This window comes from Coturnix japonica, chromosome 22, assembly GCF_054131305.1.
Source record: "Coturnix japonica strain WE chromosome 22, WE-NBRP24, whole genome shotgun sequence".
NCBI classification, from domain to species: domain Eukaryota; kingdom Metazoa; phylum Chordata; class Aves; order Galliformes; family Phasianidae; genus Coturnix; species Coturnix japonica.
Genome location: NC_140684.1, coordinates 2,383,851 through 2,401,261, shown reverse-complemented (window position 1 = coordinate 2,401,261; position 17,411 = coordinate 2,383,851). Strand labels below are relative to the sequence as shown.

General features: G+C 42.4%; 1 protein-coding gene across 13 annotated transcripts in view; it reads left to right on the top strand.

The window, feature by feature from the left end:
* The window catches only part of SGSM2 (small G protein signaling modulator 2), a 46,846-nt gene that overhangs the window by 374 nt on the left and 29,061 nt on the right, over window positions 1-17,411 (top strand). For all 13 annotated transcript variants that reach the window (XM_085521867.1, XM_015881066.3, XM_085521866.1 and 10 more), the window contains exon 2: window positions 5,609-5,684. In XM_085521867.1, the coding sequence (XP_085377993.1) occupies window positions 5,609-5,684 (76 nt within the window). The remainder of the gene's footprint in view (window positions 1-5,608; window positions 5,685-17,411) is intronic.

Here is a 17,411-nt window from a genome sequence, read left to right as displayed (position 1 = left end):
CGATAGTTCCACCCCGAGTAAATAAAATGAAGCTTTGGGCGGATTGGGTTAAAACCTGATTTCCCTTCGGGAGGTACTGAACGAGAAGTGCAGAACTGTGCTGCTCTCTGACGCTCCCGGTGCTGTTGGTGCCGAGTCGCTGCGCCCCGTGGCCTCTCTGGGCGCTCCGGGGAGAAGCGGAGCTCGGGGCGCCGCCGTGACAGCGCTGCGGGCGGGATGGCGGCTGTGCCCGCGGGGCGGTAGGAGCCGGGAGCCGGGCTGAGGCGCTTTGCGATACCCACGGTCCGACCGGGCTGAGTTTCGTCCCTGGGTCCGCTGTCCCCGAGCAGCGCTGGTGGCATTGCTGGCATTGGTAACAGCCGGGGCTGCGCCGGGCGTTCGTGTGGCGTTCCGGCTGTCACAGCTGCGTGCGGCTGTTCTTACATAAGAGCGAAGTGAGGATGTAATGATTATTCCTCACAGCAGGAGCAAGTTTTCCTAACAGCTGATCGCCCTCCCCTACCTGCTCACGCACGCGGTGTGTGCTGGGGAGCTGGGACGTGGTGGGTCGGTGCAGCTACAGGTGTGCTGCTTCGTTAAGGAACTGCACCGTAAGCTGGGGCCTCTGACAGAGCAGTACGGGCTTTGATACTGGATTGAGTGCGCTTGCTCTCATGGGTTAACATTTACATAGATAAATAAATCTGAGATGTGTTTTCTCACCGCTGTATTGTCCTACTACATGAAAGGGAAAAGGATTTTCATGATGTAGCTGGCTTGAGCAAAGCTGTGTGTGAGGCAAGAGCTGTGCACTGCACAGACGTGTTGGGGAACCCATCGTCAGCTCTGTGCTGGGTGAGGGAAGTGGTGTCGGGAGGTGCTGAGGTGGAGACTCTTCAGGCAGTCAGTAACACAGGCAGGAATTGAACACAACCCCTTTATTTCAACCTCAGTTTTTTCCATACAGCTTGTCTTGCTTCTATACTGTTTGAAAGTTCAACTATCCTGTGTGTATTCTCAAAGCTCTTGTTCTGTTCTTTAGTCCTTTGAAGCCAGGCTGTTCATCCTGTTGCATTATTTTCATGTTAGCTCAGTGTCTAATGGAGTTTGGGGTAATGTTATTTTTTTCCTGTATGGTGTTTACACCAATCCTATTAGGATTCAGTGAGTCTGCAGAATATAAAGGGGCAGCCTCTGAAGTCACTTGGTGCAAAGCAGGTTTTTTTATTGTCTATTCTCTTCCCCCACAGCAAAAACTTTGGCATTGTTCCTTTGGGAGAACTTGATGCTTTTTGCGGTGCTCAAATGGACTTTTCATTCCCTGCTGGTAACGAATGTATTTTGTTGACTCTGATAGGAAGGAGGATGTGTAATGTGTTTTCGAAATTACACTCTGCTGGGATTCGTGCTGAGACTGCTTATAAGTTCACGTTTCAAACACCTCTCTCTGCAGGAAAATCTGTTGTGACAAGTAGGCTCATAAAACAAGATTTCTTGAGCTGTTTCGTTGTACCTTCTCAAATGAGAGTGTTTTGCCCTTTATGGATGTAAATACTCTTTCTAGCTGTGAAACAAACAGAATAACAACCACCTTAGCAGTTCCCCCATAAAAAAATTTCAGAGCACTTTAGAAATGCAATTGCTCATCTTACAACTAAAACACAATGATTTTTAAGCAGATTGGTTAACTACTTTCATTTACACCACCCTGTTCTTCCAGCATAACAAACGTCAGTGCAGCAGAAGCGATCAATAAATGAGTGGTAGATGCAGAAGCTGAAGAAGGCAAAGATGTAATGATGTGAGAGATGAAATTTTCTTCCTTGGGGAAAAAATGTGATGGGTGTGAAATGTGTTCCTGGTTATTCCAGTGCTGTACAAGCACTGTTCTTTCCCTCTGACACTTACTGTCCCGATGGTGCATCTCCAGCATCCCATCATGATGCACAGTGCAAAAAAGCAAAAATGAACAAAAATTGTAACGATATAACAGAAACTGAAAGAAAAAAAAAACAAAAACATTTCTCAATAAGTCAGGTTTGGTGTTTGACTGCCTCTGAAAGCACTGGCTGAGAGTCAGAGTAACCCATTATAACTCAGTGTCTGTTGAAGGAGCTTGCTCTGCCTTAGTGTGTGGGCAGAGCTACCGTCACGATGTGCTTTGCTCCTCAGATGCCAGGATTTTTGCTTGGGTATCTTTTCCGTTCTTATGGTTGGTAAACTTGGTGCATGTGAACGGAATGTCTTTGGAGACTGTCACTGCGGTCTGTTAAAGTAAAGCTTTCTGCAGTTCTCTTGCTTTGTTGCCACTTGTGGTTCATGAATAGAAGAACTGAAATAGAAGTTGATGTACTTACCGCTTTTCTGTGTGTTTGTGCCATCTGGCAAGAGTAGAAGGCTGACTGACTGCGTAAGCACTGACCTTACAGAGGAGGTGTAGGATGGAAGGAGCCTGTGGCACCTGGGGTGAACCTCTGTCCCAGGGAGCCACCTGAGGGGTTTTCTCTCCATGTTCCTGCTGCTGCCTCCTCCCGTGCAGCAATTCACAACAGACCAACAGTTCCAAGAGATTTCTCACCTATGCAGGTGGATGAACGAAGGTGGGAGGATGGGATGCTCGTGTTTATTTTAACGAGAATAAGTTGCACTTGATAAGGTGGATGCCTTTGTAGGCTCAGAAAGCTTCATTGACAAGTGCATTCCCAGAACAGACAATAGAGCCACAACGGCATAATTCCGTACAAAGAGAATGATGCAGAATTGGAGGGAAGGGCAGAGAGCTTCTGTTCCACTTGATCAGAAACAGTTTGACTGAACTTCTTGCCTAAGGCATCCCTGAACTGTGGCATTGAGCAATGACGTGGGACTGAAAGAACAGTGCATTCCAGCTTTTGAATCTTCACATATACTGACAGGGCCCTGAAAACGTGTTTTAACATGCAGTAGCTTCCTGAAAATTTGCAAAGAGCAGAAATTTGCTCTGCATTTGGTGGCAGCTGGGAACAGACCTTATTGTTCAGTTGGTCTATACTGCTTAGCTGGGGTTCCTAGATTTGAAAGCCAACAGTGGGCTGACCACATGGCACTGCTGCACAAAAGCGGTGTTGATTTATTGCATTCATAGTGCTGTTCTTTCTAATTGTGGCTACAGTTTAATTATTTTTTTCTTCCTGAGGATACAGAGTTGGGTCTACATCAGCTACGGAGCTTATGTTAATGTTAGTGTTAATTAACACTAATGTGCAGGGGTGCCTGGGAAGTGTGTGACAGCAGGAACTGCCTCCAAGCTCCTGAGTTCTAACTCCTATTAAACTACTCATCTTCCTGCCCATAGTCAGAGGCAGGATTCCAGTTACTGTTCTCTGGGGAGCTGGGACTGAAATCTTAGCTGCAGTCTTAAGGACTTAATGGTGCCTAAATTCAAATCTATAAACTTCAGTCACACATGCATGACTTATCCTGGAGCTGCTCCCTGGTGCTCCTTCTCCTAGCTACCTTAGTGCTAGTGGCACTCAGGTACATTTCCCCTGCAGCAAATTAGGCCATTCATTTAATAGCTTAAATATGGTTGGGCTCTAAAGAGGATGTCACGTGTTAAAATGCCCATACATTGAGCATTGAGGCTGGGGCTTTGTACAGCTGTTTTCCCTGGTCAGGGGACGTGCGGGTGGGTATGAGCCTCAGGCAGTCAGTTGGAGGAAGGCATGTGTGATGGCTCTGCAGATAGTCTCACCTGAGGAATAATCCCCTCAAACTGAAGAGAAAACCTTTGTAGGCAGCTGCTACCTCAAATACAGAGCCCAGATACTGCCCAAGCAGTGCATCTGCAGCTCCTTTGAGCTCAGGCACTAGGAGGGAACAATTACAACCTTTGGACCTCTCAGCACTACAAAGGAGCAGTAACCCAGCTAGCTTTAAACTGGTTATCTCAGGTACCAGGTGCCGCTTAATGAGAGCTCAGTGCAGCACTGCTGAGAAGAGCTGAGGTCTCCTAGACATGAAAATGCAGCCCCTGTGGCAGGTTACTGGTGGCCATTGCTATGCCACTTGCACTAACATGCAGTTCAAACTGAGCTGATACACGGGTGGTGTGCTGAGTATGTTGATAGAGCTGTCTATGGGGACACATGATTACCTGCTAGATAATTCACTACTTGATGGACTCCAGGGCTGCTGTAGAAGTTGCTTCTGAGGTTGTGTTTTTTGTTGTTTTCCATTTTTTATTTTTATTTTTTTAATGTTTGTGATGCGGCATTTATTCAGTCAGTGTTCTAACCCTGTAATTACAGCTCACAGTGGGAGAGACCAAAAGCAATTGTAGATTTGTATCTGGAGAAGCAAGTGCTCCATGGCCAGAAGGGAGTGAGTATGTGATGAATGAGTTGGCTGAGGCAAATGAGATTCATCAGGCTAAGGAAGCCACTGGGGGAGGAAGGAGTTAGAAGCTGAATTAAGGGTAACTGCAGCAGCTCTTCAGGGGCCCACTTGGAAGACGTGTGTTTTCTTCCTTAATTTTTGAAAGTCAGTAATCTGTAATGAATTCCCTCCGGAGCTCAACACTTCAAGCTTGAAACTGTAGAGGAACTTCATTTCAAATCTTAAGAAGTGTGATAAATATAAGTTTAGTTGAAATTTGTGTAGAAGCTCAAACTGAAAGTGCTGTCTCCTCTATGGTTCTCTATTGTTTTTATTTAGTGTCTGGCACAGTAGAGCTTTGGAAACATCTCTTGTAATTATTGTGGCATTTAAACCCCCCATTATTAACAGTGTCCATCTATTGAAATGTTTGCTTTACAGATGTAAGTTCAGGCAATAAGAAGTGTGACTGTTTCCAGTGGTACTCTGACTTACCAATTCCTTTCAACTTGAGCAAGTGCTTCTAGCATATGTAGCAAAGTATGTCTGTGCTTATTGGTTTTACTTCTGATTCTCCAGACTGACATGGATAAAACTGATAGTTTTCTTTTAAAACAACCCTTTATTTCCTGCCCTAACCCACTCACACGGAGATAAAATGTCAGGGAGCATTTATGTAAGGTTGCAAAATGTTCCGGTCACTCCTGGTGAGCTGTTTGCAGCCTGTCTGATGTTGGGTTCTCTTCCCAGCAGAATAGGAGAAAGGTCACTGTAAACCTTGCTTAGGATTCATGCCTGTGTAGCTCAGGGGTTCCTTGTGTTTGAAAAGGAGCAGAATGTCTCGTGGGGGGGAAAAAAACCATGTAGGAATACATGATCTCTGTACAGTGAGCAGAAGTAATATACACAGAAGGGATGCACCATAAAAAAAGCTTGCTAGCTGACTGTTAACTTCTGCTGAAGAAGTTCTCCAGAGGGCACTCTGAGTGCTCTGAAAAAATTCAGCCTTTTAGAGAGGCCCTCTGCAGATAGACTTGTCTGTGTTCTCCCTGTGGTTTACCCCATCTTATAAAAAGGTGTTCTGTTTCATTCTTCCTTTGCCTTCTTGCATCCTTTTACCATTTCCTCTAAGCACAGAGTAACTTTCATGAGTGATTCATCTTCTAGCAATGGGGAAATGCCACGCAAAGGTTGAAACAAGCTGAAACTCCCAAGTGCTGTACTTGTTTGTGTTGGGATTTTAAAATCACTTCTTTTTACTTCTTTCTTTTAGGTGAAGCAGATTATGGAAGAAGCAGTCACCAGGAAATTTGTACATGAAGACAGCAGTCATATCATCGCCTTATGTGGTAAATGGCACACCAAAAAATTAGTGTTGCATACTCTGCTTTTATTTATTCTGCTGTAAGAGGTAAATTCTGGGATTTCGATATTAGAAAAACATGGAGTGCAGGCTCATGCTACCGTTTCTTTGTATTTGCTACATCCGTTGGTACATTATGAATAATAAAGTAACTTATTAAAATATCATTGTCAAAAAAAATACCAAGCCAAAACAAGGTGTTGTTCTAGGAGGCATTAATAGTTTATAAGTACGTATGTGTGACTGTTAAGCTACAACCCAGAGAATAACTGGCAAAAGTTGAAGTTTCGAGTCATGGATTGAAGTCTGGCAGCTATCTTCCAGGTTAAAACACTTTGTTCTGTAAATTCTATCAATGTATTTGTAGAATATAATATCTCATTTTGAATGAAGCTGACAGAATTCAGCCCAAAAAGTCACTGAAAAAGCTGTTGCTATTTTTTTTAGAAGAAGGGAAAGTGCAATAGAAATCTCAGTGACTTTTCTAACCAGTGTAACAACACCTGGCACATTATAGATCTTCACAGCAATTCTCTGCTCTCTGCTGTGAACTAAATGCCGCTTTACATCAGTGGTGCATTTGAGAGATTGAGGATCCAGGCTTTGACACTGTGGGCATTCTCGGATATTTTTAAATACAATCATGTATTTTGGAACTTGTGTTAGCAGGAGTTAACAAGAAAATAAAACTCCTTTGGAGGTAATACCACAAAGTACATCAAAGACAGCTGATGTTTCAGAACTCTTTCTGGAAAAACTTAAGTCTGAATAAATTATGAAGTTTGGCTGCTGCAGACTGATGTGTGTATCGTGATGTGGAGTGAAGCAGACCCTGTGTGAACTGGTGAATAAAGATGGGCCGCTTGTGGGACCCTCAGTAGGGGGCAGCTCCCAAGAGTTTGCACCAGAAACTCCTATGGAAGTATAGCCTCTTCATTCACATGCTTGAAAAGGAACTCTTGAATACTGATTCTGCGATCCAGCCATCATTACTGGGGCCAATAAGAATTTAGTACTATTCGTCAGACTTTGGTGCATGGAAAATATCACAGCAAGGTATTAGTGAGAATTAAAGCTGTATACAGTTGTAAAGGCAAGCTGGACTGTGAATTCTTGTCTGCTTTCTTGTTACGCTTCAAATTCAGAGCAGTGCTTGAGAATGACTGGAGAACAGTCATCATCTAAACAGAGAGGTTAAGAAGAGTGGAATTGACTTTTGAAGATAAGTGTGATAAATATAAGGCTGTTCAGAGAAACAACTATTGGCATGTGTTCACAAAATTCTGAGAATAGTAACCTGCAGTGAGTTCTGCATTTAGGTTGTCATTATGTTTAATATTCTCCTTTGCTCTGCCATGCACTTACATAGAGGAAAGAGAAAATCAGGGGAATGGTTTTGAGACTGGAGCAAATGAAGAAACTTTCATTGTGTCCTTGCTGCAGACTGCCTGTTGAATCTGGATTGCTCAAAGTGGATGTTCTCTGTCTTTGAGCTGCATTGTTGATGTAAGGGCTGATGGGAAAGCAGCTGTTGTCCAAAATTAGGAATACTGTAAAATCTTCCTAGTAATTATCTCTTCCTCCTGCTGTGACTCTGTTTGGGTTTGTTCTGTGAATTTGGCAGGGTCTGAAGAACTGATAACAATCTGTACTACCCAGCAATCTTACCTATCGTAAGGAAATGTTGTAACCTGCAGAAAGGTTGCTGCTTGGAACGCAGGGCTTAACTATCTCTGAAACAGATGTAGGTGAAGCTGAAACTTCCACTATCACATCAACTGTTTCCAGCAGATTTGGCAGCAGATTAACTGCTCCTGGCTGGGGTTCTCTTGTGTGTGCAGTTCTTTGCCCTCTCCAATTTCTGTTTCGTGTGCTTTCAAGTTTTTCCCTTCTGTTTAAAATTAGATTGGCTCAGTATATGAGTCATTTTCAGTGAGTCTTCGTTATAAATATAGAATTCTTGTGAATCATTTTACTCTATGCGAGGCTGAGCTAAACAAGAGTCTGTTAAATTCATGCTGGTTGATTTTTTTGGTGCCTGCTTGCACTGGAAACTGAAAATTTCCCAGCTCTCTTAGATGCTAAATGGCTAATGTACCACTGGGTCTTAAGTAGTATCTGCTGCTTTTCCCATGATCTTAAATGCATGCTTGTTACAGCACACGGGGAGTTGTAAGGAGAAGAAATCCTTTAATCCTTCTGCAGCAGATGTGCTCTAGTCTGGTAGGGTCATCTGGGGAACAGATGACCTTGCACAGATTTTCATTTCCAGACCTTCTTTAGTACATGTGGAGACTGGGGCTCAGTCTGTGTCAGTGCAGCTGCAGAGTGAGCTAAGTGGGCAGTTTATTGCTCAGCTACATGAGATGTACCACTGTTACGGCAACCACTTGTATTTTGGCAGGGGGAAACCAGTTGAGCTGCTGAGTAACCACACCACCACGTGTGATTTACAGCATATATAGAGATTTATGCAGACAGGTTTTGAGGGCCTTGCTCAAGCAGAATTCCCAATGACTGTCATGAATGTTTAAGGGAAAATGAGCACAACATCAGGATTTTAGGTAGTGGTTCTGTGGATAAGTGCATATTGAAATGGGCTTTGCAGGTGCTTGTCATGGTTTTGTACTTTCTGCTATTGGTATTCCACATCATGACATCATGTGGAGTGCAGAGAAGAACTGCACGTCTCAGAGGACCTCATGGTCAAAGGAGAAAATACATCACAGAAGTGACGCTGGCTCTCTCTCTCAGTGCCTGGCAGTGGGTGTGGGTGTGCTTCCAAGCTGTGCACCTTCAATTTCAGAGTAGGCTTCTTGGTCTTTGGAAAACTCTTATTTTACTTGATTTATTAGCCTCAATTTCAATTAGATTGTATTATATTGTGTTATCCTGCATTCCGATATCATAGTTAGTAAAATAAGTTTTCCTCCTTAGATCGTTGCCGCTGCTCTGTTTGTTTCCTTGAGCCCAGTTCCCATCTCCCTACCCCTTTCCCTTTTCCCTTCCCATTTTTGGGGCCAGGGGGCCCACGGTCCTACTGCCCCCAGTAATGGACATAGGTTGATCTAGATAACATTGTGTCAGTGATGGAACAAAGTGGAGCCTGCTTACAGATGGAATAGTGAAGTGCTGTTCTGTCTAACTGTTGTCAGCCCTTTTTCTTTTTAGTGATCTGGGGCTGAAATATTTGATTAGAAATTGTGCACAAGCCTGTGCATGAGACTAAACCAAACTTCGGAACTAGGAGGGTAGGAATGGGTTTTTGCAGGGAGGAGCCTGCTCCCTTTGAAGAAAGTTGCTGTGGAAGTTCTTGTCTTTTGCTGTGCTATTCGTATTTTGCTCAAGCGGTTGGTGACTGCCCTGTGTAAGAGAACAAAGCAGTACTTGCGCTTCCCATCTCCCCATTTCCCCAGTTTACTCTCTATTCATTAACAAGGACAGTGGGTTGCTCTAGGCTGGATTTCACCCATATGGTGGTGTTAATCAGAAAATATATGAACCAATACAGGTTGTGTTTAAATCTTTGCATCTTTAGTGGACAGGCATTTCTGTTAGGAGCTGGATGTGGATGTTTTCAGCCCAGGTTATCTTGTGCCGTTGCCTTAGTAACAGTAGCTGACATCATGTTACAAACGGACCATGCTTTGTGTGTTCAGTGAGTGCAGTCTTCACTGCATCCTGCCTACCAGCAAGCTCCCCTGCAGGTTCTGGGGTGTTGATATTCTCACCAGAAATACCTGTCCTTCCCAGATTTTATTCTTCTGAGGAAAAAGGGAAGAAAAAGGAAGTTTTTCTTATAGTTATCTGACGTGTTTTTTCCAGTAATCAGCAAGCAGGTCTTTCTGGTTCAACACACCGCATTTCCTCTGCTTCAAGTCTTATTATGTGTGGTTGCCCATCTTTGGGTCTGACGCTAGTGTGATGCTGATAGCAAAGAAATTAAAATCTGTTTAAATCAACTTATGATGCCTTGTTCATGAACAGATCCAAAAACAAGCTTACCTGAATGTTGTTCTTGCTCTTGTCAAGGGCATGTAGCTTATGTTGTGGATCTCACAGGACTGGTTTTCTCCATGAGGTCTTCTATGCTGTGTCCAGTCCACATCTGTCATGGTGTGGCTGCTCTGAGGAAATGCCATGTCTACCTGTGCAGGACAGCCCAGAAATGAGGTGGGGGTGACAGCTGGAAACATTACAGCTACATCCCCTACTTGGCTAATCAGTAAAGGGAGATTTATTGCCCTGTTCTCTGCTCCATTATCATTGTGGTGTTTGTTTAATACACTTCATGTTTTGCTTGCATACTGCATTTGCAGAGCTGTAATAACTGCCTTGATTGCTCAAACACTGTGCTACATTTGTGTGCATTATTCATTGGAGGAGGAAAAGAAAACAATGTATGTGGGGGGAGCCTTCTACTGGAAAAGGCACTTAAAGTACTCTGTGAACATGGTGCACACTTGGTGCCTTAGAATAATAGTAATTAAATGTAGCAAATGTGCTTTGTTTTTAAAGGTAAATTGATAAATACTCCATCTGGAAATAAATTTTGGCCAGACAATATTTTCCTCGGTGAAGTTAGCAGTGTATTTTCTGCTTGTCAGAATTGTCAGTGGAATACCAGGAAGCATTTGAACATGTGGCTGGTGACTCAAGACCAGATATCTGGGCAGCTGCAGGGACAGGTAACGTATAGTTAGGAACCTAGGCTGCTATCGTACAAAAGGGAATAGCAACAAAAATGAGGCTAGTTGTGGGATTGTTTTCTTTGTTTGGTTTATGATGACTTGTTATCCCATTTTGTACAAAGTTAATTGTGTTTGAAAGAGAATATGTAATTAGGAACCAATGACTGTTGTGATGTTGGAGCCTGTCTTCTGTTTTTTCTCATTCAGGACTTGAAGTATGAGCAGTTATCAGTCACCAAAAGCCAGGACTGGCAGCCCCAAGCAATGAAAAATCTGAGTCAGAAAAATTTTCCTTCATGGCTCTAAATTACAAGACTAGATTAAAGCTCATGACAGGAAAATAAAATCAACCGAGGAATAGAAAATATATTTCATATCCAGAGATTCTTGTCCAGTGGCATTCTTAAAGTAGGTAAAGCTATCAGAAGAGTATCAAATATCCATGGACGTGCAGTAAAAATCTTCAAAGGTGGCAATGTGTGAAACTCTCGTTTGTTTTTAAGATGCACAGTTAAAAACACAGTTAATAATCTATGTAAATAGTGGTCTGTTGTTTTAAAAAATAAAGAAATAGAAAAAAAAAGGAAAAAAAGTGACTCTGTGTTCCTATTCCTATTTGGAAACAAATGGAACGTTTTCAGTGATGAGTAATGCCTTCAAAGTAGTTTACAGAGATTCCACCTCATTTCATAAACACATTAGCCCTAAGAGAGATTATCATTATTGAGGGGAGGCAAATATTTTTTCACACAAATTTAAAAGCTTTTTGATTGTGCCCCCAATTTGACCACTTTGGAGTAATGAGCAGAGTGTTATAGGGAGGGGAAATAAAAGAGTGAATATTAGCTGTGCTGTGAAATCAGATTTTGAACTGCACGTGCTTTTAGCTTGAGAAGTGAGATACAGTTTCTCATGCTTTTTAGAGCACTCAGCTAAACACGTTATGTTTGCTCTGGGCTATCAAATTAGATTGCATCCTATTATTTAGAGAAACCTCAGTTATTTTGATTCACCGTTAACAGTGTTTAATGGAAACACTTCCATTTTCTGAAGGGTCCTTGGAAGCTTAATGGTCAAGATTTTACAGAGGTGCGGTCATCACCACCTTCCATCTCTGATGCATCCCAGCCAGACCTATCTTTAGAACTGAGGATGCTCCATTTAGATACCTTTTTATTCCCTCACCGCCTTCTGAGGGGACTTGCTGTGAAAGTGATGTCTGTGTTCTGTTTGTGTAGTAGAGCAAAATGCAAGTAGTTAGTGTTTTGGTCAACTTAACTATTAAACTGCACAGCCTTAGGTGTTGAGTTCCAGCTAGCTGCTGCTTTTTGCAGTGCTTCCAGGGAGGAAATGCAATAATTACCAGTATTGAAGTAACATTACCAGCAGCCAAGGAGGTTACTAGGTAACCTATGAGCTCTTTAATTCCAGGGTTTTATGTGCTTAACCTTGAAAATTATTGCAACCCTGAAAATAAGTGATTGCAGGTATCCTTATGTAATTCATAACCCATATTATCATATTTAAATCACAGCAGCAAACGACTGAGGAAAATGTTAGTTCCAAATGGCCCACTTATTTTTTTTATTTTTGGTGGGTTTTTTTGTTTGTTTGGTTTCGTTTGGTTTTTTGGTTTGGTTTTTTTTTTTGTTTTTTGGTGGACTAAGGGAATTCTTCGATCTCAGTTGCAGTGATTGCTACGGATTTGGGTTTGATGGATGACGTGTTGAAGATCAAGTGAGGGAGGTGGGAGTGGGAGTTTGACTGTAGCACAACTCTTTCCTTCTTATCTTTGTTACTGCCCCATGAGCCTCTGTGGATTTGTCCTGTCTGAACAGTCTGTTATCCTTGGTGTTTGAAGACAGGATGTTAAATGGAGATTGAGACCTAAGCACAAACTTGATGTTCTGTTTTCCCCTCTTGTATAAAATGCCCAAAGCAGCACTCTTTAGACAGAGAGACATACTTGGATACATCCTCCACAGTCATTTACTTCTTGGTGAGAGTGCAGGTACCTGCATGTATCTCATCTGCTCTCCATGCATTTCTCAATGATGTGGCGTGCTGCAACTTGGTGTATAACTTTTCTTCCAAGCACAGTGCTGCTCCTCCAGTGTGCCCATAATGAGAATCTGTGTTTCTCTTCTTCCTCTATCTGTTATAGCTGTAGTGACAGTATGAAGCTCAGGCTTTCTTAGCATAGCATATTAGCATAGTTTTTACCTGTGTGCATGTAAAATACAAATAGAAGCAAATGTATGTGTGTACAGGGTGCGCTAAGTGGAGCTAAAGAGATGTAATTAAGGTAGTTGTGTGATGTCTGTTTGTTTTTGGGCACATCTGTGGATCTGTAGGTAAAGCTGCATTTACTTTGTACAAATAACATTGAGTGAAGAGTTCATCATGTTGCCTTCATATATTGAACTCAGTAACCAGCATAGCCAAGGACTTCTCTTCCAAAAAAGATATCTGCCTTGGATTTCAAAACCACAAGATATGGAGGATCCCTTTTCTTCAGATGTTTGATCAGCATTCCTGCAGATCAAAAATATGCACCTTACTTGCAGGATGAGGTAATCTGTTTTTACTTTCCAGACTGCAGTTTGCTTTCTGGCAGAAGCAGGTCCTCAAATACTTCGTATTTCCCTCCGCAAAGACATTTGAGCTTCACTGTTGATGTCCTTTCTTGTCTTTAAAAAGATCCTGCAGCTTGAGATGATTCTTTCACACATTTATCAGTTTGTGCTGAAGATTCCTCTCTGCCTGAGGTTGGTTATGTGTGTGTGTACAGGAGAATGTGTCTGTAGGTGATTCTGAGGAGGTGCAGTGAGTTGAGTGCCTGCCTCTGGGTTTGTAGTAAGCAAAAAGACCTCTATGCATTTTCCAGGCTGCTGACCTCTTTAACTAATGTTCTGTGAAGCTCTTGATAAAAATGCTGTGTTGGAGGGCTGCGATGAGGAGGTGACATCTATATCCCATGTGTTGGAGTAGGAACGTGTCTGTTGAAAGATGTACTCCCTCCCTCAAATGTTGCTTAATTTAGCTGGATATAAGCCACTGTGTGTTTGAAACTTAATTCACATTAAGTCAGGTGTGAATTTAAAGTCAGTTGGCTGTTGTGGAGTAATGCTCTTCTGTATAAGGGAACTCTGCGAGAAAAGCTGAAGAAAGGAAATACTGCTGGCCTCAGTTTGGTGGTGGAGGCTAAGGAAGTGATGTGAAGGTGGCACATGTTGTGGCTAGAACTGAAACCTAAACCCAGACCTTAGGGTACTTTTCACATATAACCGAATGAGATGCATTAATCTCTCATCCTGTGGTACACATACTGTGTGGGAATCCAGGAGATAACTCCAGCATGTCTCCCCTTGCAAAGAACTGCTCTGTGTGTATTACCGTCAGTTGGGTACTGATGTTATGCCAGGACCTCGTGATGAGAAATGTCACAGTGGAATAATTAAATACTGGAGCTTCAGGGACAGTCACTGTGGAAACTGCCCTCCATGGCAGCTGCAGCATTTATTAGTAATTAAAGCTGTGCCTGCTATGCTTTTCACTAAATTTGCTTCATCAATATTTTATTGTTCTAAAGAAACAACAACAAAAAATACAGTGACAGTGGGAAGAGAGCCTGTTTCCTAAGCAACAGCAGTGCACTTCTTTGCAGTTATTTTTAAAGGCAGGTTGCTTCATTTAAGGTCTGGTATCAATTATTACTGCATTGCTTTAAGCATCTGGAAAACTGCCTTTCTTTTTTTTCATTTTCTTTATTTCTAATTGAAAGGCAGAGCAAAACAGCAGCTGAGTTAGGATTCTGTGATGGCTGTGAGACAGGATCTTGGGCTGTGCTGTGAAGAGCATCCCGTTACCGTCACTGTTGTTCCTATGCCACTCTGCCTGGCCTTGCACAACCCTGTGTGCAACCAAATGGTGCTCGCCCCCGCTCCCACTTCGCTATCAGATGCACAGATGCTCTCTCTTCCTTTGAGTAGAAACAGCCGTGCTTGCAGAGATGTCATCAGCACTGGGCTCCCACTTGTAAGACTGCAGGCAAACAGGCATTGCCTCTGCCACCTACAGATGTCCTTTGATTGCAGCAGATGTTTGCCAGTATGAGCTGAATGCTGAGAGGTCAGGCAGGGATGTGTCTGTGTCTCCTGGCCTTTCTTTCTGGCTTTTGTGCATGATATGGGTGGAAAAGCAAGGCTGTGGTTGACTTCTGAGGCAGTCTTCTTCTCAATGAGTATTTGGTTGTTGCTTCTCTTAGACTAGAGCTCCTCTGGATTCAGCCTCAGCCCTCCTGCAAGCAGCAGTAAGCAGTGCTAGGGCAGTTATTGCACAGTAGCTCAGGGCAAGCTGCAGCCCTGACTATGGAGAAGTTATTGGTGTTCCATTCTTTGGGATGTGATCTCTGTCCCATTATGTGCTTATACTGTGCTTGATGCAGCGAGACCTTAGTGAAACAGAGGAAGTAGTAACCACTTCTTAAAAAATGTATAACATTCTGTTCTTCCAAAGAACAGTTTGTTGGTGCAGTTTGTAGTGAAACTGGAGGGTGATAACAAACAGAGGGATCACAGCAGGTGAGTCACCATTTTTTTCCGACAGATAATGGTTGTTAAAGCATACAAATACCTTGTACCGTTTAGTGAGGTTTTATTTGTACTGCAGTGTTTTGGAAGAAGCATAGATGGGGCAGTATTTCCTTTGTGTACTTTCTAGCTCAATAGTAACTTTGTCTATTTGTCCTGGGGATAAAGGAGGTGTGGATTTGAATAGCACAAGCATTGATACTGAAGATATCAGTTAGATACTGTGAATGTCTGAATGCTTTTATTTATTGAGAGTCCTGTTGGTGCTCAGTCGAGTTAGAGAGCTCTCGTAGTTCCTTGTAGCATCAGGGTAGTCTGTCTATTGTGGTCAGTATGCATTTTATATACAATTTATGTACAAACAAGACATTCCTGTTTCTCTAACAGTGCTTCTAATCAGTTAATTGGTCCCAGCTTCTCCCAAACAAATGTGATAGGGGATGAAAGGTTTCTTAAGAATAACAGGATTAACAATGCATATCAGTGGAACCTCCTGTCCATCCTTAGAAGCAAACAGACCCTGCTTGCTCTTGTCTCACACTCTGGTCTTCCAGAGTTTCACAGTGATAAGGTCTACCAGAGTCAGATAAGCTCTTTGGTGACTTGCTCACAGTTACATCTACCCCCACAAGTCCAGCAACGAAACAAAAGAAAAAAACCAACAAGTCCTTCATTATCATTAAGTACATGAGGCATGCTATTTCATTTACACCAGCTGCACTGCTTGCCATGGGCTTGCGCATCTCCTGGGTTACCCACTCACTGGAGGGTGGCTGCATGTGCATGGGGTTTCCTGTGTTTTTGTTGTCTAGCTGTTGAAGCTGGTCACAGCACAGTGCACCACAGTCCTATGGTTGTGACATGCTTAGCAGCAATATTTATGTGATGTATTTCAGATTAGACACTACTGAGGTAGTGCATGTCTCTTGTTTCACTTGCAGATGAAACTGAAGATTCTGTTGAGTCTTTCCCATGTAGGTGGTGCAACGAGGGAATATGTGAAATTTATTCTGAAGAATTTTCAGTTTAATTAAATTTAGGAAGGGCTAAGATGGAGGAGTAAGAGAGTACGATGGTTTCTGTTTTACAGAGAATAAATTCAGGGTGTATAGTTAGAAGATTTGATTTTGCTAGATCAAGTTACTTGTATCCTGATTTATATTAAAAAAAAAAAAAAAAAAAAAAAAGATGAAAATTCTAAAGCCAAATGAGCAATCTAAGCCATCAATATTTAATTCTGCTGGCTTTTCCACTGGGAAATTAGGGAGTTTCATGGAAAGTTTACCTTTTGTCAGATTTTATCCAATATTGCTTAGCCTAAGGACATATCTGCCTTCACAGTTGAAAGCAAAATCATTGTTATCCCATAACATATTTCCCATTTGCTTTACTAGTGCTGTTTTCCACACTTAAAAAGCAAATGGCTGTATTTTCAGAACACACACGAGGGTAATTTCTGTAATAGAGATGTGTTAGTGGGAAGCCAATTAGACATTTCTTTTTTACTGGAGTGTCAAGACTCAAAATGTGAAGTTATGAAACCTCAGAAATGCTTCTCTCTCTCCATTTATTTTTATTTTTATTTTTTTTTAATTCATTCAGCAGGTAATTGTTCAGTCTTGCAAAGCAAAGAAATAGGACAGCAGTGCTGGTTATTAAGGGGGCATCATATCACTACTTAATACAGACACATCCTGTGATCCTTCAAGTGCTGCAACACCTCCTAGGCTAGCTTTAGCTAGCAGGAGATGTGCCTGTGTGCTGTTAAGTCTTGCCTGGGAATTGGGGTAGGTTTCAGGGGCTCAGCAGTGAGGACAGTCTTTTTCGGACACAGGCTTTCAGTTAGCATGGGATTGGAGACCATTAAGTACTGTGAGTCTTCAGGAAATACTCAGCACCTGTAAGGACTGGGTTCAGAGTGCAACAGAATGCTGCCTTCTGTCCAAATTAGCTGCCAGATCTTGAGAGAGGTGTGATGTATAGCAGAGCAGATGGAATACTGCTTATTACTCATAACACAAATTTAATGTGGCCATTTTAACTGTGGTTTACCACAGAACAGCCTTCTGGCATTGAAGACAGGAGAATTGCTCAGGTGTGGAACACAGACTCTTGCATAAGGGCTGGCATGCCTCTGTGGGTTTCAGTGAGGGTGCACTTGAGGGACATCTGCGCTTGCAGATGTCATTTTGTTGGGTTTTTTCCCTCCCTGTGAATGAATTGGTCTATTCCTCATACCTTCTTATGGATGATGTTGACTGGACAACTCATCTGCAATGACGTTTTAAAAGCTCATAGACAGGGAAAGCTTTTTATTTGTTTGGGGTTTTTTTGTTTGTTTGTTTTTTGTTTTGGTTGTTTTGTTTTACATTTTGTTTAATATGCAATTTTATCTTTTTCTGCAGCAGTTTAAGTGAGACCTGGTTCGGT